Source organism: Vicia villosa, linkage group LG1 (assembly GCF_029867415.1).
Source record: "Vicia villosa cultivar HV-30 ecotype Madison, WI linkage group LG1, Vvil1.0, whole genome shotgun sequence".
In the NCBI taxonomy this organism is placed as follows: Eukaryota; Viridiplantae; Streptophyta; class Magnoliopsida; order Fabales; family Fabaceae; genus Vicia; species Vicia villosa.
Window position 1 is genome coordinate 47,188,770 of NC_081180.1, and position 25,231 is coordinate 47,214,000.

The 25,231-nt window shown below is 31.9% G+C and overlaps 2 protein-coding genes and 1 non-coding gene across 3 annotated transcripts; 1 reads left to right on the forward strand and 2 right to left on the reverse strand.

The window, feature by feature from the left end:
- Positions 1-741: 741 nt before the first annotated feature.
- On the reverse strand, positions 742-2,015 carry LOC131627878 (uncharacterized). Its single transcript, XM_058898751.1, has 2 exons — positions 1,826-2,015; positions 742-1,724 (listed from the first exon to the last, which is right to left on the reverse strand). Exons 1-2 carry the CDS (start codon positions 2,013-2,015, stop codon positions 742-744), a joined length of 1,173 nt encoding a protein of 390 aa, XP_058754734.1.
- An 11,170-nt stretch (positions 2,016-13,185) lies between these two features.
- LOC131627957 (uncharacterized) lies at positions 13,186-15,279 on the forward strand. Its single transcript, XM_058898843.1, has one exon. The coding sequence runs from the start codon at positions 13,186-13,188 to the stop codon at positions 15,277-15,279; it is 2,094 nt and encodes a 697-aa protein (XP_058754826.1).
- Positions 15,280-23,897: 8,618 nt separating this feature from the next.
- LOC131645433 (small nucleolar RNA R71) lies at positions 23,898-24,003 on the reverse strand. The gene has a single exon (XR_009297055.1). It is a non-coding gene; the product is annotated as a small nucleolar RNA R71 (small nucleolar RNA).
- Between the last annotated feature and the right edge of the window lie 1,228 nt (positions 24,004-25,231).

Consider the following 25,231-nt stretch of genomic DNA (forward strand, 5'->3'; position numbering starts at 1 on the left):
TGTAACCAATAATTTTCATATTTAAAATTTTTTTATTTATACAATTAATGAGTTTATAGCTATAGTTTATTTTAGAAAACGAGTGATCATAGTTAAACTGAAAAATAATATAAAATATTTAATTTTAAATAAATTAAGGAAATATATCAAGTAATTATAGCCAATATTTAATTAATTATAAATAAAAAATCACCTTTTATTTTGAGAACAAAAATATCACTTTTTAGTAAATAGTCAATACTTATAGAATATATTTTTGTTCCGTATAAAAATTTAGGATTATGAAATTTCTTAATATCTTTTTTTTAACTAAGGGTTTTACATGAAAAATTAGTTTGTTTCTAATTTATTGAATTATAAATAATGTAAGTTGAAGAAATATTTGCAATTATAATAAATATTATAGTTATATGTAATATATATTTTTTGAATCAATAAAAATTAGATTAATTCAAAAACACATAATACAAAGGTGATCACTAAGGATCCAACCTAATAAGGCTCTTACATCATGAGTTTGGCTATGTAATCTCTATACTTCCTATTATACCATCCCCTATGGATAATGGTGTCTTTAATGTTATTTATAACTATATCTCTATCATATGTATGACCAAAGCAAGTATCATTTCTATACTTCCAGCAGAAGTAGGTAGTCTCAACAATTGCCAGTTTCATAATACCACATTTCCTTCCTTTTTCTTTGTAGTATTTTGTTATCCAACTCATCTTAATCGGCCACTATCGGGGGTGTCTGTCCACATGAATCCACTGCAACACTTTAGTCCATATGTACTTCATGGGCTCACAACCAAAGAGAAGGTGGTCTAAGGTTTCTTCTTCCTGGAAGAAACAACATTTGGAGTCTATCACCACCCCAAATTTCTTCAGCCTAGTCTTTGTAGCTAGTCTTTTATGACAAGCAAGCCATAGATAAAAAACAGCTCGAGGCCTGGCTATGTTACCCTCAAGAATACTGCGCAAATCCACATTAGTAGCCTGACTCATCAGTCCTTTGTAGAATTCCCCCATTCTGAACTTGTTGCCATTTATGCTCTTGTCCCAACAACTCTGCACCTCAGGGATAACATGCCTAGCATTTAGGATTCCTTTGCTTATCCATGAAGAATTGTTGTTTGCAACCATACTCATGGGGTCCTTACCTTTTAAGAAATACATACTCATCCATTTCACCCAGAGGCAGACGGTTTTCTTTCTCAGATCCCACAATAGTTTCATCATGGTTATTGTGTTCCAACTGTCCAGGTCCAGAATATTCAGTCCACCCTTGACTCGGGGCTTACACATAGTCTTCCAAGAAACGGAACTTTTCCTGCTAGGAGAAGTGCCACCAGTCCATATAAATGTTTTACAAGCACTCTGGATTTTCTGAAGTACACTTTTTGGTATGGGAAAATATTGCAGCCAATAGTTAGCTATTGCAAATCCCACAGCTTTCACCAATTGCATCCTGCATGCATGACTCAGAAGTCTTGAGCTCCAGTGTTGCAGCCTGTTTAGAATTTTATCAATGAGGGGAAGGTAATGAGCCACTGATAGCTTCTTACAGGTTAAGGGCACTCCAAGATACCTGAAGGGTAGCTTCCCTTCCTTAAAACCAGTCACATTGAGGATCTGTTGCTTAGTAATCTCATTAATAGCTCCCATATAGACTTGGAATTTCGAGGGGTTTACAACAAGACCTGTGGAATCAGAGAGTACACCTGCAGAGTTTGATACATCAGTTTAACAGATCCTATATCTCCTCTAGCAAAAAGAAGGATATCATCAGCAAAGGTTAGATGGGTGAGTTCTAACTTCTCACATTTAGAATGATGGTTATAGTTTGGGTTCAATTGCATCTGGTGAAGCAGCATGCTCATGTATTCCATAACAATAACAAAAAGATAAGGTGATATGGGATCACCCTGTCTTATGCCCCTTTCAGCTTTCATCAACTTGGAGTGGCCACCATTAATATTGTATCTGTAAGTGACAGTGGTAATTAACACCATTCATAATCTACTTCACAAATTGGGTGGGGATTCCTATCTCATGGAGAATGGTATCTAAAGCTTTCCAATTAAGCATATCATTAACTTTCTGCAAATCCAGCTGAATCATGCATCTAGGACTACCATGTTTCCTAGTGTAGCCTCTAATGAGTTCATAAGCTAATAGGATATGTTTGTGTATTTGCTGCCCTGGAATGAAAGCAGCTTGATTGTGCCCAATGAATGATGGACCCTATGACCTTGGCAAGTCTAGAAGTTAACACCTTGGAGTAGAGCTTATAAACTATTGAGCAGCAGGCTATAGGTTTATATTCTTTAAGGTATTTAGCTTCAGAGTTCTACTCCAAGGTTGTTATATGTAATATATTATTCGTAAGTAAAATGTATTTTTTTTTAAATAATGAATTATTTTGTTTAGATGTGAAGATTTTTAAATTAGGAGATTTTTGTGAGGATGACACATTAAATGAGATTAGGGTTTTGTCTAACACTACTAGAAAATGCCTTTTTAGCCACCTATTTTAGAGTAGGCCACCGACACTTACTCTAATAGCGTCGGCTGTTCCCACACTAACTAACTCTATTTTCGTATATATTTTTTAACTAATGATTTTTTTAGATAGCGTAGGTCTAACCGACTCTAAGTAGCAAAATATTTTTAAATAGTATTTAATTTAAATTGTAGTGTGTTCAATTAAATTACTTTGTGTCGGTCCTACCGACTCTAGTATTAAAAAAAAAGTTTTTAAAAATTAAATTGTTGACTTTTATTTCTTGACTTTAGAGTCGGCTTGTGCAACACTAAATTAAATTTTTATGTTTTTAAAAACGCAACGTCAGTGGTTTAAGTGTCCATTTTATCTCGGTTTCGCGGACGCTACGTAGCTTCGGCTTCTCTTTTGCCGACACTACTATTTAGCTTCCAATGTTTTATCCAAGGCCCGACGACGCTAAACCGACGTTAATTAATGTTTTTCTAGTGGTGTAAGGTTGTCATTATAACAACCTTAGATTTATATTAAGTAAATATTTTAGTAGTAATAAAAAGTTTAAAATATTTTAGAAATCTATTGATATATATTTTAGTAGTTAGATATTTAAATATGTTATAAATAACTTATTATACCTTAAAACAAACTATTTTGATGGATGAATAAAGTAACTCAACTCATATTTACTAGTTGTGTCAAATGTGTAAAGTTGTTGGTCTAGAATTCAATACATATCAGTATCGGGATGAGATATCAAATAGTTTTAAGATTATATGATTTTTTTTATATTTAATTTAATCAATAGTAATTATCAATTTAACATTATGATTGATTTAATTCACTTTAGACACTAAGATATTAAAATATGTAAGTTTGATAAGTGAGAGTGACACCATATTGAATCAAGAGTAACAACATAATTGAGAGACATATCATATACATAAAAAACTCTAAGGTTTACTAGTTCCTTTACTTATAAAGGATTTAATCTCCACTTTTTTAAGCAATGTGAAACTTCTAACTTCTATTTGTATTACAATAATCTTCCATTAAATGTGATTCTACCCATTTATATGTTTTCTCTCTAGTGGAAGTTCTTTCATTCATATATTTTTGTATCATCGTTGACATTTTGATCACATCAAAGAGATACTTCAACAAGACACATTGTCTGACCACTACCTTATCAGATGGACTTACGATACAAGCAGTCAACCTCTTGACCGCTTGTTAGAAAAAGAATTAAATATCATGCATGCAAAAAAAATCCCACAAAAAAATAATTTTATTTTAACAAAAATACAATTCACAAAAATATTACAATTTTAATAAAGAGGAAATTGCAAATCATCTCGACTATAATTTTTATACTGAAACTGCAAGTTCTCTTATGAATGACAACAACTCAAACTCCATTACACCCACAAGGCAAGAGTTGTTGGGGGTGAAGAAATCTAAAACTAACTCTCTATTAGGGGTGACAAAAGAGGTCCGACTCGTTGGACATGACTGTTTTAAACGCATTTTTTCAGAGTCTAAAGTTCTAGGTCCGCACCCTCTAATAAGTCTGTCAACTCTATTTTTTTGTGGAGCGAACCAAAGTTCTAAGCTCGCACCATCTAAAATATCTTTCCTGTCCTTTTTTTGTTGGGTTTTTGCGGACGCGGATATTAATATAAAATTTGCATTTTAAACTTTTAAAAGATACAATATTCGCAGACCCACTCCACCCTCATTATTTTACAGACGGGTTAAAATTTTGTGCATGTACCCTCAACTATACTCCTCCAACTCCGTGTTTATACAAGAGCTTGTAGGACGAGACTAAACTGATAAGAGATACCCGTTTACCATTCATTCTCTCTATATTTCTACTAACCCTCTCCTTATTTTTCCTTCTCTTTATGTTATGTGAAACTTATAAAAAAATTCACTTTCAACTAACAATACATGCTATAATATAATATGAGTTTGGTTTGTAAAAAAAAAAAAAATGATAACTTTTTTTTAGTTAAACAATGTTTGCTGATTTACTGGATTTTTTTATATTTTAAGAAACAAGAAAAGAGATCAAAGAATAGGTCAAAACGAGATAATATTTCAAACGTTAAATTTCAACGCTAGATTGTATAAGTTTGGGAAGTGAGAAATGAAAGTAGAAATTTCCATTTGTCAAAAAAGAAAGTAGAAAATTACAAGTAAAGTCACATATTAGGTTCTACCTACCGTATTCATTGTGATCAAAATGAGAAACAAAAAATCATATATTAATAGTAATACCTTAATCAATCAAATTATGAAGAAAAAAGTAAATTATGTACCATAATCAAGGTCCCAAATAAAGATAAATATGTTTACATGAGCTTTAACAACAATCAATTTAAACAGGTATAGCGTAATGAACAATGTGCCTTACTTATTTGGGTTATCATTAATCATAAGTTTATTTTTGCCTACGCAATTTAAACTCGTCATCATAGTTGATATACCTTTTGCTTGTTACCAAACTCTTTAAATTTTGACTTTATTTGATATGAAAAGTTGAGTGAGACAATGAAGATTTTGAAAGTGTTACCATGGTGGAATATATTGACTTATTTGCTCTTATGGGTCCATCCTTTACTTTAATTCAAGATGCATCTTGAAAAATCATGAACCTTAAATTCATATCGTGCTATGCTTCCTTTGGGGAATTGAGAATAATGTGAAGAACAGCTAGACAAATATAAGATGGAAGACAATAGGAGAACCACTATTCAATTTTCCCAAATGATGTGTCTAAAATCTCATAGCAAATTTTTTGACCTAATAAATTTGTAGGGTTACTAATCCTAACTAATGGGTTGAGAGCTGGATTGAGATGAATGGTTTGTATTGACGAGGAGCAAGCTAAAGAACACTATTGATCGATAAATTATAAGGTTGTATATATAAATATTTGATATGCAAATCAATTAGAGAAGTAGTGGCGTGGAAGGTATTGGAATGAGATGCATATTTTTTCCTTAATTTCGCAATATTTATATAGATGTTTCTAAATGATTGAAATTATGATTGTAGTTATAATTTCACAATTTTTGTAATTGTCTTATGCAAATTGCAGATAATGAGTAGGGTGAAAATATGTCACGTTAGGTTAAATTTTAGAAGGTTTGAGTCTGATTTATGATAAATTTAAAAGGCTTGAGTATGATCTATGGTCTATTATAAATTTTATTTTTTAGTCTGGCCTGACCTTTTAAAAAGTCTGGTCTAGTCTGAAAGTTTATTTAAAAGCGAGGGTTACTAAAGGCACACTATGGATTGCTACCACACCCTATGAAAAAAATAAAAATGTCCCCAGATTTTGGAGATAAATCTCTGGATGTATCCAAAGCACAACCAAAAGATAAACGTTTCAGATTCAGTCCCTTAGGCTACATTAAAAAAAACACGAAAATGCATCTTCGCAAAACTTTCAACGTCTATATTGGGCACTTCCTACTTCTGGAGATGCATCTTCGGACGATACTTAATCAAATGGGCGCCATAGCCCTTTCTCCTTTGTCACTTCTCATAAAACCCTCAAGCTCTCCAACTCGCATCTCTCAAAATCTCTCAACTCACATTCGCTCAAGATCATTCAAGACACTTCCGAATCTTCTTCCATCAACATCAAAATTATCAAAGAGCTCTCATTCAACATCAAACTCCAGTTACATTAGGTAAGTTTTTATTTTTCTAAGTTTTCATTTTCCGACAAAACATTTTCGGAATACCTCGGGGAAGCGAATCCGGTGAGGTCGCAACTATTTAGGGTACCTTCCTCTCTGACGTAGGCCTCAGAGGAAGATATTGAATAGATTGGGGGATTCAGGTGACACGATTATGGAATGTGTGCACTTAAGAAGAATGTCTTGCTTATCCCTCATATGGGAGCCCCTATTTAAAGTAAAATCCTTGGTCTAATGACCGTTAATTAGCTTCGTAAAAATTCTAACCGTCCATAAGTATTTGTAACGTCTTCATTAATCACGCGTAATCGACTCCATGAATGGATTGTAACGTATTATGACCATTGATCCCTCTGTTCCCGACCAGACCATGATAGCTCCGGGCTATCATCACGACTTTTGGATTTAGATGCTTTAGCAGTAGCTCGACTTCTACTTCTTAGTATTGCTCGACACGTCCGACCTGGGCACCCGGCCTAGAGAATTATTTTTGTTGCAGGACCATGATGCTTTAAAATTCATCAACCATGGCCGAAAGATTTTGATTCTATAGGTGCCTAATCAGCAATGGTTTATGGATGTGTTACAACAATATGGGATGAGAGATTTGATCAGTACCAATTATGTTACGGTTAACTGCGGTATGTTGCATGTGTTTGTAGAGAGATGACACTCATAGACGTCATCATTTCATCTCCCACATGGTGAGATGTCTATCACACCAGACGATATCTCGTTCCTACCCCATCTTCCGATCAGGAAGAGATTCTTAGAACACAACAGGATGACAAAGATGAGGCACTGGTGATATTGGTATAATATATGGGAGATGACCCAGAGAAAGCCATGATGGTCTCGAGGGGATCATGATAGATTTCAATACATGAAGAAGGTGTATATACATCATTTCCTTAATGCAAAGCAAGCTATTGGTGATGTTGAGAAAGTTGCACACCATAGAGTATGCCCTATTGGAGCATACCTATTGTATTTAATTAGCACAACCATCTTAGTGGACAAGAGTGCCACATATGTCGATGTGGTATACCTGCGATACTTTAATGAATTGGATCAGGTCCATGAGTACAATTGGGGGGTACTTGTTTAGTAAACCTGTACTCCAAATTAGGCGAATGTTGTATGTGGAAGAAGAAATAGGTTTCAAGCACCATCACACTTTTGGCAGTAATATTTATGTATCATTTAGTGTCATTTTCGTAATACTTAAAATATACGTTCATTTTTGCATCTTTTGCTAATTATTTAAACTTACAATTTCCAAAATTGGATTCTCTAGTACTTTTCACACATATCTGGAAGGACATATGTGCCGACCTACACTGAGAATTGCCACGTACTATGGCATATGCCTCACTCCGAGGGAACCAGAAGATGCATTCATACATAATGTATCTTGATTGCATGGTAGTAGAGGATATACAATTTAACACATATGTCCTTCACTGTGAACGACATTGCCTTCTACTCTGGTTGGTTGGATTGCAGTTCATGTTTGACGTATCCTCATTTGCCTGAGCGTTTCATGAGACAATTCGATTACATACAATATCTTCTCAAAGACCCTTCACAGTCTGCTCCTCCGACTACAAGACGCCGAGATATGGATACCATGTCTCATGATTATCTTTTTCTTATGGTACCATATGAGGCACGTAATACCCCAACTTCTAGTGACTTGAGTGTTGTACACGGCTACATCCGGTGATACTTCAGGGTGTCACATCCTTTGATGCTAACCATATACCCAGGGAGATCCACTTAGGCCAACTTATCAGGAGATACTAGAGGGTGAGAAAGCTATGGATGATCATGTTGTTGATGTGATGTCTAGATGTCACCGTATCGTGGAGATCATACCGACGGGTATAAATAGAAGACTATTTCTGGATGGCTCATTAGTGAGGGAAGTTGTAGATGCCATGATGAGGGAGGCATTGCAATATATGAGGCAACATAGGAATAGCGGGGCGCAGTTCTTCATACTTAATAATTTATAGTTTTTGTATTAAGAGCATAATTTTCTGTTATATTTTGTTTTGCATTCTGAATTTTGATTTTATTGTGTACTCTGGATTTATTAACTTATATGTGTAATTTTCATATTATTCCAAAAATGGGTGGTTTAAATTTTACAGAAAGTCGTATATCGCCAAATTCATCAGAGCATCTCTAAATAAAATGTAGAAATTGATATTTGGTGTGGTTACACAGATGCATCTCCCGAATTTTTCTGGTTTGATAACGGAGATGCATATCCAGACCAATTCTTGTCAACATAAGATGTTTTACTAGGGAATGTATGTGGTCTACATTGAGTTGTTACAGAGATGCGTCTCCATAACAAATTTTGAACAACATTGGGGTGCTACTCAATTTGATTGCGTATGAGAAATACATATGGTGCGTCAAGAGATGCATCTCCAGAATTTGAGGGACATTTTCGATTTTTCAGAGGGTGTATTTCCAACCCATAGGGCGAGGTTAGCAGTTCGCTTTAAAAGTTTGTTTTTCATTAAGCCTTTCAAATAGCCCATTTCACCTATGAAGGTTTATAGGTCAGCCTATATATGCATATATAGATCGATCTATTTAGCCTATTTTTAAATATATATGCATATATAGGCCGACATATTTAGCCTATTTTTAATATATACGAATATATAGGTCGACTTATAAGGCTTCATAGATTTTTCAATAGTCTAATTCTGACCTATTTAATTAAATAAGCTTTTAAAAAAGAAAATCATAACCTTTTTACTAAATAGGTCTGACCTGACCTTAAAGAGGTCCCTGTAGACCGGACTGACCTATTCCTATCTCTAATAACGAGGAAGAGGACTGATCTTTAACTCGGATGCATGATGGAATCGGCTTAGATCCAATCTAAAATAAATAAAAAGGATTGTTGAGATTTAAGTTTAAATCCCACACCGATTAGAAATGGAAGAAATGTTGACTTATAAAATAAATGACTCACACATATATTACCTTATATTACCTTTAAGTCATGAGTGGATATGTGATGTGAAAATCTCTTAAATTCTGAACGTTTATCGATATTTTCGGTCCTCTACTCTCTAATAAATAGTATTAGAGTTATGGTTAACTTCAGTATAAGAGCGAGAGTGAGATCTCAACATGAATCACAACTAATAATGTAAATGATAGAATTCTTACACCTATTACATTCATGTGAAGTATGATCTAGGTAAAATGTAGAGATAAATCGATGGGAGTGACTTCTAATAAATTACAATAGGAATTTTGTTTTGTCATTCATTTTCTTCGTTTTTTATTATACATGCAGAATGGAATGATTGGGTTATTGCATTCTTGGAAGAGGAAATGCACGCAGGTATAATGATATGATAAAAACATTCACCGACACAAAATATAGTCTTTAATCAAGTCGTGGATAACACCTCATAGCTTTTGTTTGTTACTATTAATATTTAATATTTAGTCTAATCATTTCCCTCATACATGCTTGCTGTTAAGCATTTAGATTAAAAGGGTATAGGCACCTATTTGAAGAAAAGTTTAACTCTACAAGGCTTTTCCACTTAAGCTATTATAAGAATCTATTACTTAAACCATTCACACACAAAAAAGTCTATTCCTTATATTAGTTAATAAGTATGTTGTCTATACTTTTAATTTAACTCTTGCGTTGTTTCAACATCATAATACAGGTATGTGTTGGTATGTATCTCTCTTTTCAAACCTTTACAACTAACGAACATTTTAAAAAAATATTCTAAAATCAAATGAGCTTGATGAGTGTAGCGTGTATTGATGAGTATTCCGTACTAGGACATAAAATGATGGTAAATTGAAGGTGATTAATTACTTAGAACATTTTTTCGATGTAGTGATAAAAATATTCGGTGATTAAAAAAATATATATCTATAAAATTAACAATCTAATATACAAGTTAATTGTATTATGTGTTTTGCATCGTGGTGTATTTCAATCTAAAAGTTAAATTTACCAATTTGTTGTTGAAAAAAATTCATGTCTCTGCAAGCATTAAACTAATTTTATTTATTTATCCCCTCTAAATAATATGTATGTCATACGCATTAACAAAAGAACTTCATTTAAAAATATATGACACCATAAACCACAATTTAAAATACTTAACAAAATTCACTAGTTTTGATTAAAATATGAGCGGTTTCAAGTTAAGTGTTGAGGAAAGACAATCATTGAATTTTTTTTGGGTACATTTTCAATAATAATAATAATAATAATAATAATAATAATAATAATAATAATAATAATAATAATAATAATAATAATAATAATAATAATAATAATAATAATAATAATAATAATAATAATAATAATAATAATAATAATAATAATAATAATAATAATAATAATAATAATAATAATAATAATAATAATAATAATAATAATAATAATAATAATAATAATAATAATAATAATAATAATAATAATAATAATAATAATAATAATAATAATAATAATAATAATAATAATAATAATAATAATAATAATAATAATAATAATAATAATAATAATAATAATAATAATAATAATAATAATAATAATAATAATAATAATAATAATAATAATAATAATAATAATAATAATAATAATAATAATAATAATAATAATAATAATAATAATAATAATAATAATAATAATAATAATAATAATAATAATAATAATAATAATAATAATAATAATAATAATAATAATAATAATAATAATAATAATAATAATAATAATAATAATAATAATAATGATAATAATAATGATAATAATAATGATAATAATCATAATAATAATAATAATAATAATGATAATAATAATAATAATAATAATAATAATAATAATAATAATAATAATAATAATAATAATAATAATAATAATAATAATAATAATAATAATAATAATAATAATAATAATCTGAGTATGAATTTGGTGAAGAATTTCATGGAGCGCAGCTGGAATTTTGTAAAGTTGCCTGATCTATATTACCACGATGACGGTTATTTCATCATGCGTTTCAAATCAAAAGACGAGAAGGAAGCGGTGATGCAAAGGGGACCATACACGATTAGAGGAATACCAATGATAATCAAAGAATGGAAAGCCAATTTCAACATGAAACAAGATATGTTAAGAACGATCCCAATTTGGATCAAGTTACCTAAATTGCCGTTGTATCTTTGGGGTGAACGCACGCTGGATAAAATTGGGAGTGCAATTGGTGTGCCAATGGTAACTGATGAATGTACCACTCACAAACTCCGTGTTACTTATGCGCGAATACTGGTGGAAGTCGACATAACTAGGAAATTGATGACAGAAATTGCTTTGAAGGATGAAGAAGGGAACATTCTACTGCAACCGATTGAATACGAGTGGAGACCTAAGTTTTGTGACAAATGCCAGAAAGTGGGACATACTTGTGTTGATGGACTCAAAAAGAAGATATGGAAGCCAAGACAGCCAAAGGTCACTCCGGCACAAGCTGAGTTATCTGAGGAAAGCCATGAGCAATCTGAGGAACTCATAGTCGGGGTACGGACTGAATTAGAGCAGCCTATCCTGGATATTGTTACTACACCAGTAAACACAGATGGGATATTGCTTGCAACACCTATCAATTCCAAGCAGAAAACAAAGGAAGTGGTGGAAGAGACTTGGATCAAGGCCAAAGGCTCATCAAAAGCAAAAAATAAGAGTGTTGTTTCTGTAAATTCATCTTTTGTGACACATGATAATGGTTTTAGGGTACTGGAGGGTTTGAATGGCCCCCATACCGTTGATCGTGGACCATGTTAGCATCATGGAACGTGAGGGGGCTGAACAAGGTTGGAAAGCTAATGGAGATAAGCTCCCATCTTCGAGAGCTCCAACCTGATATCATGATGTTCTTAGAAACTCGAGTAAAAGCTGCTAAGGCCAAAAACATTAGAGAGAAAATTGGGCTACGGGGTCGCTATCTTGATAACTATATACACCACTCTAATGGAAGAATTTGGCTATACTGGAATGACGATAAGTATGATATTCATCTTGTGACAAGAACAGATCAAATGCTTCACTGTAGAGTGAATGAGATCACAGGTGAATTCAGGTTCTGGCTAACGGTTATCTATGCTAGTAATAAATTGGATAACAGGAAAGTTCTGTGGAAGGATATTCAAAATAATCAAAGTCCAGGAAAAGAAGCTTGGATGTTAATGGGGGACTACAATAATGTAACAACGACTCACGATCGTATAGGTGGAAATTTGGTGACCGAATCTGAATACGTCGATATCCACGATATGATGAATGTTATCGGGCTGAATGAACTGGACTGTAATGGGGATTTTTTCACTTGGACAAATAAACGAGCAGCTGAACCGATCTATTCGCGTATTGATAGAGTCCTTGTAAATACTGCCTGGATGCAGCAATTCTCTGATATGACTCTAGACATCCTACCGCCTATGGTATCTGACCATGCACTACTTGTTCTTAGAGATATCCGCCACTCTAAACGGACAGGTACTTTTAAGTTCCAAAACAGTATGACTGATATTGTTGGTTTTCATGACATAGTTGCGCAGAGCTGGAATAAGCCAGCAAGAGGTAACCGTATGGCTATCCTGTGGTACAAATTGAAAAGATTGCGAGGCCCTCTTAAAAAGCTGCAGCGACCACTACATGATTCTGCTAGGAACATCAGCATTTTGCGGCAAGAGCTTCTAGTTGCACAGCAAGATATCCAGTAGCATCGTCTTGATAGTAGCAAAGTAGAAACAGTAAAATACCTCACAGAGGAGCTTATTAAGTGGAATACTATTGAAGCTAGTAACTTGATGCAAAAGGCTAAACTGGACTGGATAAGGATGGGTGATGAAAATAGTGCATTCTTTCATGCATATGTTAAGGCGAGGCATAACCATAAATGATTGAGTATGTTGGCAAAGGATGATGGCACGATTTTAACAATGCAACCTGACCTGGAGCAGGAGGTCCTGGATTTCTATAAAAATCTAATGGGCACCGCGAATAACACCCTTAACCGTATTGATGTACAAGTAATGAGGTCCGGCAAGCAAGTAAGCATGGAGAAGAGATTAATGCTAGTCAACAAAGTGACAGTACAAGAGGTTGAGGACGCTCTCAAGGGGATCGGTGACACCAAGTCTCCTGGGATTGATGGCTATGGGGCCTATTTTTTCAAGGCGTGTTGGGGTATAATAAAATATGATGTGCTGGCTGCTATTTATGAATTTTTTGATGAAGGGATGATGTACCGGAATTTTAACCGAACTACTGTGACCTTAATCCCAAAACATAATGGTGCGAGTGGGGTGAAAGACATTCATAACCATATCATGTTGGCGTATGAGCTTGTTAATGGTTACAATAGGAAACATGGTACCCCGAGATGTATGATGCAACTAGACCTTCAAAAAGCGTATGATATGGTCGACTGGAGGGCTCTTGAAGATATTATGCTGGAGATTGGTTTGCCAAATATTTTTGTGGATTCGATTATGCTAACGGTTAAAACGGTATCGTATGAATTTAATATTAACGGCAATATGACGGCATCCATGCAGGCTTGTAGAGGGATCAGACAGGGGGATCCTATCTCCCCCCTTCTATTTGTAATCATGATGGAATATTTAAACAGGTTATTGTTGAAGATGCAGCTACATCCAGATTTCACCCACCATCCAAAATGCAAGAAAATGGCGCTGACTCACTTAACATTCGCGAATGACGTGCTGATGTTTTGTAGAGGGAACCGTAACTCAGTGGAAAAGATGATAGGTGTGATTAATAAATTCTCCAATGATACAGGGCTGATTATTAACCCCAGCAAATGTAAAGTTTTCTTTGGAAGTATAGATCAAGACACGAAGAATCATATCCGTAACATTACGGGGTTTGGTATGGGTGAGTTTCCGGTGAAGTATCTCGATGTTCCTCTTACTAGTAAAAAACTTACTATTAATCATTATATGCCGCTAATTGAGAAAATAGTTAGCAGGATTAATCATTGGACTTCTAGACTACTCAGCTATGCCGGTCGGATACAATTGGTGAAAAGTGTAATAGTGGCTACTACTCAGTATTGGATGGCTTGTTTCCCTATTCCAAAATGTGTGCTTAAAAAGATAGAAAGCATATGTAGATCATTTGTCTGGTATGGTACGGGTGATATTAAAACAAAGAGCCCAGTTGCGTGGAAAACGGTATCCAAACCCATTAACCGAGGGGGCCTTGATGTTGTAAATCTTGCTGATTGGAATGAAGTCTGTATGATGAAATGTCTTTGGAATTTATGTTGTAAAGCAGATAACTTGTGGGTACAATGGGTGCATATATATTTTATAAAGGATAATGATCCTCTCCTTGTTGTTACTAAACCCCATTGGTCTTGGCTGATTAGAAACATTTTGGAAAGTCGCAATACCGCTAATCTATTCCGCGCCGAATGGGAAAAGCTGGTTCATGAGAGAAGATTCTTGATGAAACAAGTTTACATGTTGATTTCTGATAAGACAGATGCGGTCCCGTGGAGCTGCCTCATTCAGCGGAACCGTGCTAGACCAAGGGCAGTGATGCACCTTTGGTTAATGTGTCATTGTCGCCTACCTACAAAAGCTAGATTGTCGAGTTTCGGTTTCATCCAAGAAACACGGTGCAACCTTTGTGGAAATAGTGATGAAACTCAGGACCATTTGTTCTTTAATTGTGAGTTTTCAATACAGGTTTGGGCGCAGGTGTATGAGTGGTTGCATATTACTCATATCCCTGTATCGTGGGACGATGAGATTCGCTGGTTGATTCAGAGTACCAACAGGAAAGGTTGGAAAGCAATGCTCCTCAAATTAGCTTATACAGAGACACTGTATGGGATTTGGGCTTACAGGAACGAAGTCATTTTTAATCAAAATGTGCATAGAAAAACAGTTGATACTATCAAAGATAATATAGTTTACAGGGGTTGGTATACGAATAAGCTTAAAAAGCATATAGCTACGATTCTTATGTAGTTTTCCTTATGTCTTAAGTGGAAAAGGTTGGATCCAAGCGATCACCATGTACTTCTTACAGCTTTTTGAATTAATACAATTCCTTCTTGATTCAAAATAATAATAATAATAATAATAATAATAATAATAATAATAATAATAATAATAATAATAATAATAATAATAATAGCTTTTACTTTTAAAAGTTTATTTTATGTAGCTTTTCAATCAGATTTTCAAAAAATTGTAGAAATGGTTGATTCATGTCAAGATCATTCTAACCAGACAAAATTTACAATATTTTTATTGTAAATTTTTTTTATTTTTTTTACGAGAAAATGGATTCCATTAATGACCAGGAAACTGGTTTGTTACAGTAGGAGCATCCACAAAAGTGTTCAAAGAAGGTAAACACCCAACCCAAGTTCTAGAACCTAGTCTCCTTCCTAACCCGACCAAGCGGCGAGCATCACGATTAAACAAATTGCTAACAAACAGAAGAGAAGCTTCATTAAAGGAATCCAAAAGTAATCTACAATCTAATACAATATTATCTATTGAGTCCAATTGCTGAATGTTGTTGATGCAGTCCACAATGTACAAAGCATCAGAGTGGATGCTAATGCACTCGAGCTTTAAATCTTTCGCGAGCTTCAGACTCCATTTGATAGCTAATAATTCAGCCATGCCTGGATCCACTCTTCCCTCCAATCTAGTACAGGCCAACTGCAAGATTTCCTTGGAGGCATTCCTAATAACACAGCCAAAAGCAAAACCGTCATTAAGGAAGTAACCCGCATCAACCTGGATGAAACAGCAAGACCTTGAAACCGACGATGTAGCCAACGGATTCGGATGGGACTTATTCTTCGGCCTAGGAGAAGCGCGGTTGAACTCCAGAATTGGAGAATATTTGTATACAAGAATTGGAAGAAAAAAATAAAAATGAACAAATTGGTAAGTGACAAGAATCTGATTTTTTGAGTGAGGCACTGAAAAAAACATTGCATTCTAGTATATAGCAATGTGGCACATTACTTGAAGATGTGTGAAGCCATGTAACTAAAACTACCTGAACGCGTCACATTGGCGCAACATATGAATTTTTCTTATAAAAAGAAAAAATCGGTTAGTTGTTAGAGTTCAAAATTTTATCACCAAGAAGGACATGTTTGAGAGTTTGGAGTTTGTAGTTGAAGACCATTTATCTATGAAGTCATCTCTTTCAATTGTAATGTTATTTACCTTTTCCTTTACCTCTTTTGCCATGATTACTTATAGAATAATTGACTTATTTCCTTTGGTTAGGTCCATTTAGATGATTTTTTCTTAAATTTGTGTGAGACATGTAACTCGCTGAATATTGTTTATTGTAATAGTAAACATTTATATTATTCAATAGTATTTAATTTTAATTTATAAATTGTTATCAAACAGTTTAATCCAAACTGTATTTGAGAACTATCCATCGACAACACGATTGTAACCAATATTATTGGGAGATTCACTGCTACGGATATGAGATTTTACCTCGAGTGAGAGGACGAGGTAATATAGAGTGTCATAATTTCCCCTTGGGCCACAAACAATCGAAATAAAAGTCATTTTGGTCATGAGTTTGATTCCCAACAATAGCATTTTCGAAAAGGCGCATGTTTCTTTTTCCCCTCGGTTGGGAGTTATAACCGATATGAAATATAGCGTCCTCCCTTTTCCCCTTAGTTGGGAATTTTAACTGAGGAGAAAGGTGTTAGAGGATAACTTTTTCCCTTTGTTGAAACTTTTAACAGAAGGGAAATCTAATGTATCTTTTGTCAGCTTTACTATGCTCTTTAGATGTTAGGCTAAACAAAATTTATTTTAAAGCATAAGCATTTGTTTTTATTAATATATTCATTTCATAAAAATATAAAAATTTGTTCAACAAGGAAGAAATTACACCATCTAGAGAAAAATTGCAACCTAATAAGAAATGAATGGTAATAATATGAAAAGGAAGCAACACATTGTGTTACTTCCTTTTTAATTTCTTATATTCAACATTTTCTTTTTGGGTTGCAATTGTTTCACAAGATGATGCAATTTCTTCTTTTTTAAACAAATGATTATGCTTTTATAAAATAGATAAATTAATAAAAAATACTTATAATTCAAAATAAATTTCATTTTGTTAAGCCCAAAATGTCAAAAACAAGTAAAGTGACAGAAGATACAAATTAAGAAATCCACCATTAATTTAAATAATACACAAATACAACATATTATCTTATCATTCCAAGGAACTAGAGCAGAAATAATTCTCTTTTGTCGTCCATTGATGCCAGACCATTGCCTTATAAGGACTTTAGTCTCCTCTCGGCTAAGGATGTGTTATATCAACATCAAATATAAGGAGTTAAGTCATCTCAACAACAACAACAACATAACAACAAGAACAATAACAAACCATGAAGTTGGTGTTATATCATGATCAACAACAACAACAACAACAACAATAACAAAAAGAACAAAATCAATATATTTTTTCCATCTGAAATCAAAACAACAACAACAAAACCAATAGATTATTTCCACTTTAATTCTAAACAACAATAATATTAAACATTACTTGACACAACAATAATAAAAACAACTTACATTGTTAAGTTGAATACATGTTTTCGTTACCTCGTTAGAGTTGGAGAAGAGATGATGGATGAACAAAACTCGTTAATGGAAGAAATGATATTTTTAAATTTCATTTATGCTTTAAGTGGTGTTTTCGAGTTTGGTTTATTGGAGACATATGGTTTGATTAATTAAAGATGAAGTTTGGAGGTAGAGGAAAGCAAGTTCGTCTAGGGTATTATTAACGAAACTGCAAGAGTTAAAGAACGTAAAGCGTTATATATACCTTCAAAAAAACAACACTGGTTTGTTCTATCCCTATAATTTATTTTTCATTTAAAAATTAAAAACGAATGCGCCTCTATATTACAAATAAAATACAAAATTATTGTCGCAGGGAGTCGAACCAATGACCTTTTATGTTATTTCTCTCGTCTGAGATATGAAACCAAGGAAAACGTTATGAAATTTTAGTTAAAAAATAAAATAGGACGGTGCTGGGAGTCTAACCCGTGACTTGTTAAGCTTTTTCTCTCAGTTTGACCTTCCAACGGAGGGAAAATTTAATCTATTTTTCATTTATAAATTAAAAAAAGGAAGGCGCTCAATTTAAAGGGTTTCATTTCAGGTCTATGACCAATCGATGTAAGAAATTAGTTAGAAAATGCAGATTTATTGTAGCGGCTATTTATATTACTAGGTATAGGTATTCTTAGTTTTGGAGAAAGTATTTTGATGTTCGTTCAAACATTTTTTAGTTGTTTTATTACGTTTGGTTGACATATTTTTGTAGGCAATATGTTTAACAAGATGTCTCAAATACTTTGAGACATATTGGCTCGGTTTTCTTATGGAACGCTTTTCAAAAAGATTGATTTTCGGTTCATTTGATTATAGATTTAATTAAAAAAGATTTAATTATTTGGTTTAGATTTATATTGGCAAAGAAATAGCAAACACAATCAGCTTGAAAAGATTTAAATTGGATTTGCTTTGATTAAAAGATTGAGTTCAATTGAAAATTGGATTTGCTTTAATTAAACTAGTAATAAACCAGTGCGTTTGCACGGGTTCTGGTACGGAACGCGCATTTGTTTCAGATGTATATTTTTAATAGAAAAAGATTTGGTTACTCGTGAAAAAATAATGATTGAATGTATAATTAATAAAAAAAATATTTTGATCAGTAATAAATTTTTTGGATCAATAATATTAGGTATCGGGACGTGCATTTGTTTCAGATGTATATTTTAATAGAAAAATATCTGGTTACCCGTGAAAAAATAATAATGGAATGTATAATTAGGTATCGTTATCAAAAATATTTGGATCAATAATAAATTTTTTGTTTATAAAAATATTTAGATCAATAATAAATTTTTTTCCCGTATACCATTTTTTGATTAAAAATATTTAAATCATAAATACCATTTTTTTATATATACAAATAGTTAGTTCAATAATAGATTTTTTATTGTATACAAATTTTATTTTTGTTTAGTATTATTTACAAAAATATCTGGATCAATAGTAAAAATATTTCGTGTTAATACAATTTTCATTGTTATTGTTATTGGATCACCTATATAATTTTTCGTGGATAATATTTCTGTGTATAAATAATTGATTATTATTTTGACATTATTTATAAAAGTATTTGAATCAACCATATATTTTTTCCCGTGTATTTTTCAATAGAAAAATATCTGGTTACCCGTGAAAAAATAATAATTGAATGTATAATTAATAAAAAAAAAATTTTGATCAGTAATAAATTTTTTGGATCAATAATATTAGGTATCGGGACATGCATTTGTTTCAGATGTATAATTTTAATAGAAAAATATCTGGTTACCCGTGAAAAAAATAATAATGGAATGTATAATTAGGTATCGTTATCAAAAATATTTGGATCAATAATAAATTTTTCGTTTGTAAAAATACTTAGATCAATAATAATTTTTTTCCCGTATACCATTTTTTGATAAAAAATATGTAAATCATAAATACCATTTTTTATATATACAAATAATTAGTTCAATAATAGATTTTTTACTGTATATAAATTTTATTTTTGTTTAGTATTATTTACAAAAATATTTGGATCTATAGTAAAAAAATGTTTCGTGCTAATACAATTTCCATTGTTATTGTTATTGGATTACCTGTATAATTTTCGATGGATAATATTTCGTGTATAAATAATTGATTATTATTTTGACATTATTTATAAAAGTATTTGAGTCAACCATATACTTTTTCCCGTATATTTTTTAATAGAAAAATATCTGGTTACCCGTGAAAAAATAATAATTGAATGTATAATTAATTAAAAAAATAGTGTGATAAGTAATTTCATGTTCCCATTAATAATCAATATTTTGATCAATAACTTCATGTTCCCGTATACAAATATTATTTTTGTTTAGGTATCGTTAGCAAAAGTATTTGGACCAATAATAAATTATTCGTTTATAAAAATATTTAGATCAATAATAGATTTTTTCCCTGTATACCATTTTTGATAAAAAAATATTCAGATTATAAATACCATTTTTTGTATATACAAATAGTTAGATCAATAATAGATTTTATTATTGTATACAAATTTTATTTTTGTTTAGGTATCGTTTACAAAAATATCTAGATCAATAGTAAAAATATTTTGTGCTAGTACAATTTCCATTGTTATTGTTATTGGATCACCTATATAATTTTCAGTGTATAATATTTTCAATGTAAAAATATTGTTTATTATTTTGACATTATTTATAAAAGTATTTGAATCAATCATATACTTTTTTCTGTATATTTTTCTATATAATAGTATAAACATGTATCATAATATTTTCCCGTATTTCTTGTTTTTGAATCAATCATACATTTTACTCATATGACTCTATGTATAAACAACACTAAATAATAACATAAATTTAAAATTTAATATTGATTATAATTTAGTTTCTCTTACAAAATTTATTATTTTCTATTTCCATTTAATGTATCTTAAATACAAATTAACAATCATTTATAAAGGAACATTATTTAAACCAAAATATTTGTTTGTAAGACAAAAAAAAGGGGGAAGAAGAGGAAGGAAAGAGAAAAAGAAAGTAGAAGAGGAAGAGAAAGATGATTCTTGGTAGTGAGAGGTGGGGAAAATTATGTGAGATGTGAAAAGTGAGAAAAAAGAGAAAAGAGGGAAGAAATTTGAATTGTGAATTTGACATATTGAGAAAAGAGAAAAGAATAAAAGTTGAATTGCATAGATTGGTTTGAAACTAAAAGTACCATGTGACATCATCAATTGATCTAAACCTATTAAATAAAGGCATAATACAAAAGTTTTGTAGTTGAAATTCAACTTTGTGACATCAATAGTTACAAAAAGTAAATTTTAGACATCAAATGCCCTTATTTTAGACACATGGAAAACAAAAGATAAGGGCAAAAATGTAATTTCTAGAACCATTAATTTACTTATATTATATAGAAGACTGAGTTTAAGAGAAGATTGAATTTGCTTTAATTAAAATATTGAATTTCACTGGTCTGTTTTTATTATTGTTTTTTTTTTGCTTGATCGATATCTCTATATAAAGATATTATCCTTCTTATTTTAAGACACACTTGAGAAAAAACTCCTACAACGAATAAGATTCTTATTTAATTGACTCTTTGTATTGTATTTTGTGTGTAAAAACTCTATTTTTGTTAGTCTTGTAAATAGATAACTTCCTTTCCTTTGGGCAACAACCTCTAGATGTAGGTTACATTTACATCGAATTGGATTACTAATTCTTTGTGTCTCTTATTTATTATTTTTTAATTGTTCATTAATTATTTCAAATCATCTTGTCTCACTATTAAGTGAAAGAATTGCTTGTTACACATAATCACTTATTAACTTATATAATAAGAAATGATATGAAAAACTCTCAATTTGTGATAAAAAGGAGATAAGACATATGTGTGAACATTTTAGTTATGACATTCAAAATTATAGTTGAGAATATCAAAGAAAATCACAAAACTTAGATGTTGAGTAGAAGAGGGCTTGTAGGGTGAAGCATAAACTCGCCCAACAAAGATAAAACAACAAGCAAAAGATCTTTTTTGAGACATTATCATCAGGAAAAGACATAAGCTCCCTGGGAGAACATAGGCGTTCAAATAACTTGTGAGATAAGTTACTTCATGGAGAGGCAAAGTATTTTCATTTGGTGAATTGTCAAACTCGCTAGGCAAAACAAGATAGTTCCAAGACCATTTGGGTAAGCTACATTAGGGTGAAGAAAGAGTTTGCTTGCTGGGCAAAAATATAGGCTCACTAGGAAAAATTAGGCGGTCAGATCCCATTTTTATGAGCTGGATATAACTTTGTGGGAGAGCTAATGCCTCACTCGGAACTGCCTTATTAGACCCCTATAAATAGAGATCACATCCTTCCCATAAATCATTGATTCATTCCATAAGTTAGATAAATAACAGAGATATAACAAAGAAAATTAAGAAGGAGAAATCCAAAGGGAGGTATTGAAACACAAAGACGAAGGCTTTATTTGATTAGAGAAATCATCGCTGATGCTATTCCATCTCATTCTTGATCATCATTGTAAAGCTACTATGAGTAATAGTAGAAAAAAATTCTTTTGTTGGGGTTATATTTCATTGTCCAAATACTCACATATTCATCTTGATCATGGTGTTATTTATGTTTTTCTTATTAATTAGTATTAATTATTATATTTGTTCTAAATACTTGTTATAACCTAGTTCATTATTCTTGTTATATGTTTTTGAATTAATATTGAAAAGTACTTTTCATAGCTAGATCAAATATTTTCCTCTCTTACTAAAACTCTAGAGTGCGATTTAGGTTTAGCCTTCACACATACTATTGAAACTTAATACTATCGTATTAGTTAATTGACAGAGAGATTGTCAATTAAGCAATACGATTGATTTCACGTCATTGTTTAGACATAAGCAACGTACAACAAGCGATAAGTGATAATATTAACTATAGATTAGAATATGTATATTTGATCACGAGAATACATGAAGATAGAATAATGAATTCTAGCCCCATAAATCTCATCTTATATGTTAACCTTATTTTACTTTATCTTCATCTTAATTTAGTTTTATAAACAAACAAAAAAATTTCAACACATTTATTTTAAAATCATAAAGATTGTTAAACGACTTTAATAACGCATCAGTCCCGATAGATACAATAACACCAAAATGCTTACTTTTGTTGTAATACTCAACAAAATGGCGTCGTTGCTGAGATACTAGAGTTTAGATATTAAAATCATTGCAATAATTTTTTTATTATTTTAAATACTCTTGAACAATTGTTCATAATTATGCATACCTTTTATGATTTAACTATCTTGTTACTAAGTTGTATGGTTCGATTGCTAAATCTTGTTTATGTAAGGAAATAATTTGGAAGATCAATTATTATTTGATCTAGAAATTGAGAGATATGCTCGCAAAAACATAAGTAAAACTAGAAAAAAAGTAGCTACCCAAAAATCATCTGGAAGGAACTTCTATTTCAACAATATCTACCATGCTGAAAGAGACCATGATTGATCATGGTAACGACAACAACAACCACCTCAAAGACAATAAGGTCAACAACAATGAAAATTAGGCCAACAAAATGGGGATGGCATGCCATGTCACAACATTCCAAGATGGTTGGCCCACATTGCTTGACCACCAAGAAACACCAGGCAAACAAAAATGAAAATAAGACTTCTCCAGATTTTATATGCTAACCATTTTATAGGTTTAGAACACGTGCATCCCTACAATCATCTCACAAAGTTTTATGAAATTGATATTCTTGGAGCACCTAAATAAGAGAAAAAATTAGTGTTCGTGAGGTTATTCCCCCTCTCTCTAATATGAAAGGAAAATGAATGGTACTTGGACCAAACAACCTAGGTATGACTAACTAAAATATAGTTAAAGAGAAATTTCTAAACAAGTTTTTCTGCACAAATAATTCATGGAAGCCAAGATAACCATTGTTGTATTTTTCCAAGGATCTACTGAAACATTATTTGAAGCATGGGAAAGGTTCAATTCTATGTTGAAAAGGTGTCCTAATCATGGTTTTGACAATCTGACACAAATTCACAAATTATGTAACATACTAGAATAACAATCAAAACTCCTGCTAGATGTAACTGTAAATGGTTCCCTAATGTCTAAAAATGATGAAGATTAAATACTATCATCGAAAAATGGCACTCAATAACCACCAGAGACAATACAACACAATTCCTACACAAAGTAAGAATAGAATCGTTGAGCTTAATACTAATGATGCAATCTTAGCTCAGAACAAGTTTCTGACTCAAACAATGGATGTGCCAACCCAGAAACTATCCAATCTTCCACAAAACACAGGGAAATGCATGAGGTGCCAAAATACAAGAAAATTTCTTATTGTGAATTATGCAGTTGAAGACCATGCCACAAGATTTTATCCTCCGCGAGATGAGGAGGTAAACTATCTGTGCAACCAATAAAGGCAAGGACAATAGCAAAACAAAATTTTTCAAAGGGGAAACAACTACAATCAAGATGGATACATGATGCAAGACCATCCAATAGAAACTAGTCATACTATAATTACAACCAAGCTCCTCCTCTACAGGACAAAAATTGACAAAAACAGAGTGAGTGTATAAAGACACCTACTAAAGAAGAAAAACAAGAACCAACCATTTTTGTTTTTTTTTAATTTGACAGAAACAAAAGGACAAAACTAAAATTATCCAATTCTTCCACCCAAGTCCTTGTAGTTGACCCAATTTTCATCAACTTCTGAGTCAAAGTCTTGAACATGATTTTTCTTGAATGATTTCATCTTTGACACAGATTTCTTTCCTGTTACTAATTCTCCAGTAGATGTTCTAACACTGAACATAATCTTCTTTTGATCAGTAATTTTATCCTTCTTGGCTTTTAGCAGGAGATCCTTTTTATCCTTAACATTTTTGTTTGATGTGCTCATGTTTAAATGCAGCTTGAGAGAAGGAGCAGCCAGTAGGGTGTTTAAATGCAAAGAGAGTTATCTTGGTTGTAACGACAACTTGGTCAATGAGAAAATGCTTGAAATTCGTGAAATCATTTGAAGCGGTGCACCACTTATCATGGGAGAGAAATGTTCCAACATTTGAACTAACATTTTGTATGTCATTTGGAACATGTTTCTCTGAATTTGTATGCATCGCTAGACAAGGAAGGAAGAAATGTTGCTGACAAACCTTTCAGACAGTTATAACTCTATTTCTTTAGCAATACAAAACTCTCAGATTACCTTTATAGCCTGCAGCAC

Coding starts and splice junctions, on each gene's coding strand:
- LOC131627878 (XM_058898751.1), bottom strand. CDS start 2,015: ATGGTGTTAATTACCACTGTCACTTACAGATACAATATTAATGGTGGC. Junction 1,725..1,825: donor CTATAACCATCATTCTAAAT/GTGAGAAGTTAG, acceptor CAAACTCTGCAG/GTGTACTCTCTGATTCCACA.
- LOC131627957 (XM_058898843.1), top strand. CDS start 13,186: ATGTTGGCAAAGGATGATGGCACGATTTTAACAATGCAACCTGACCTG.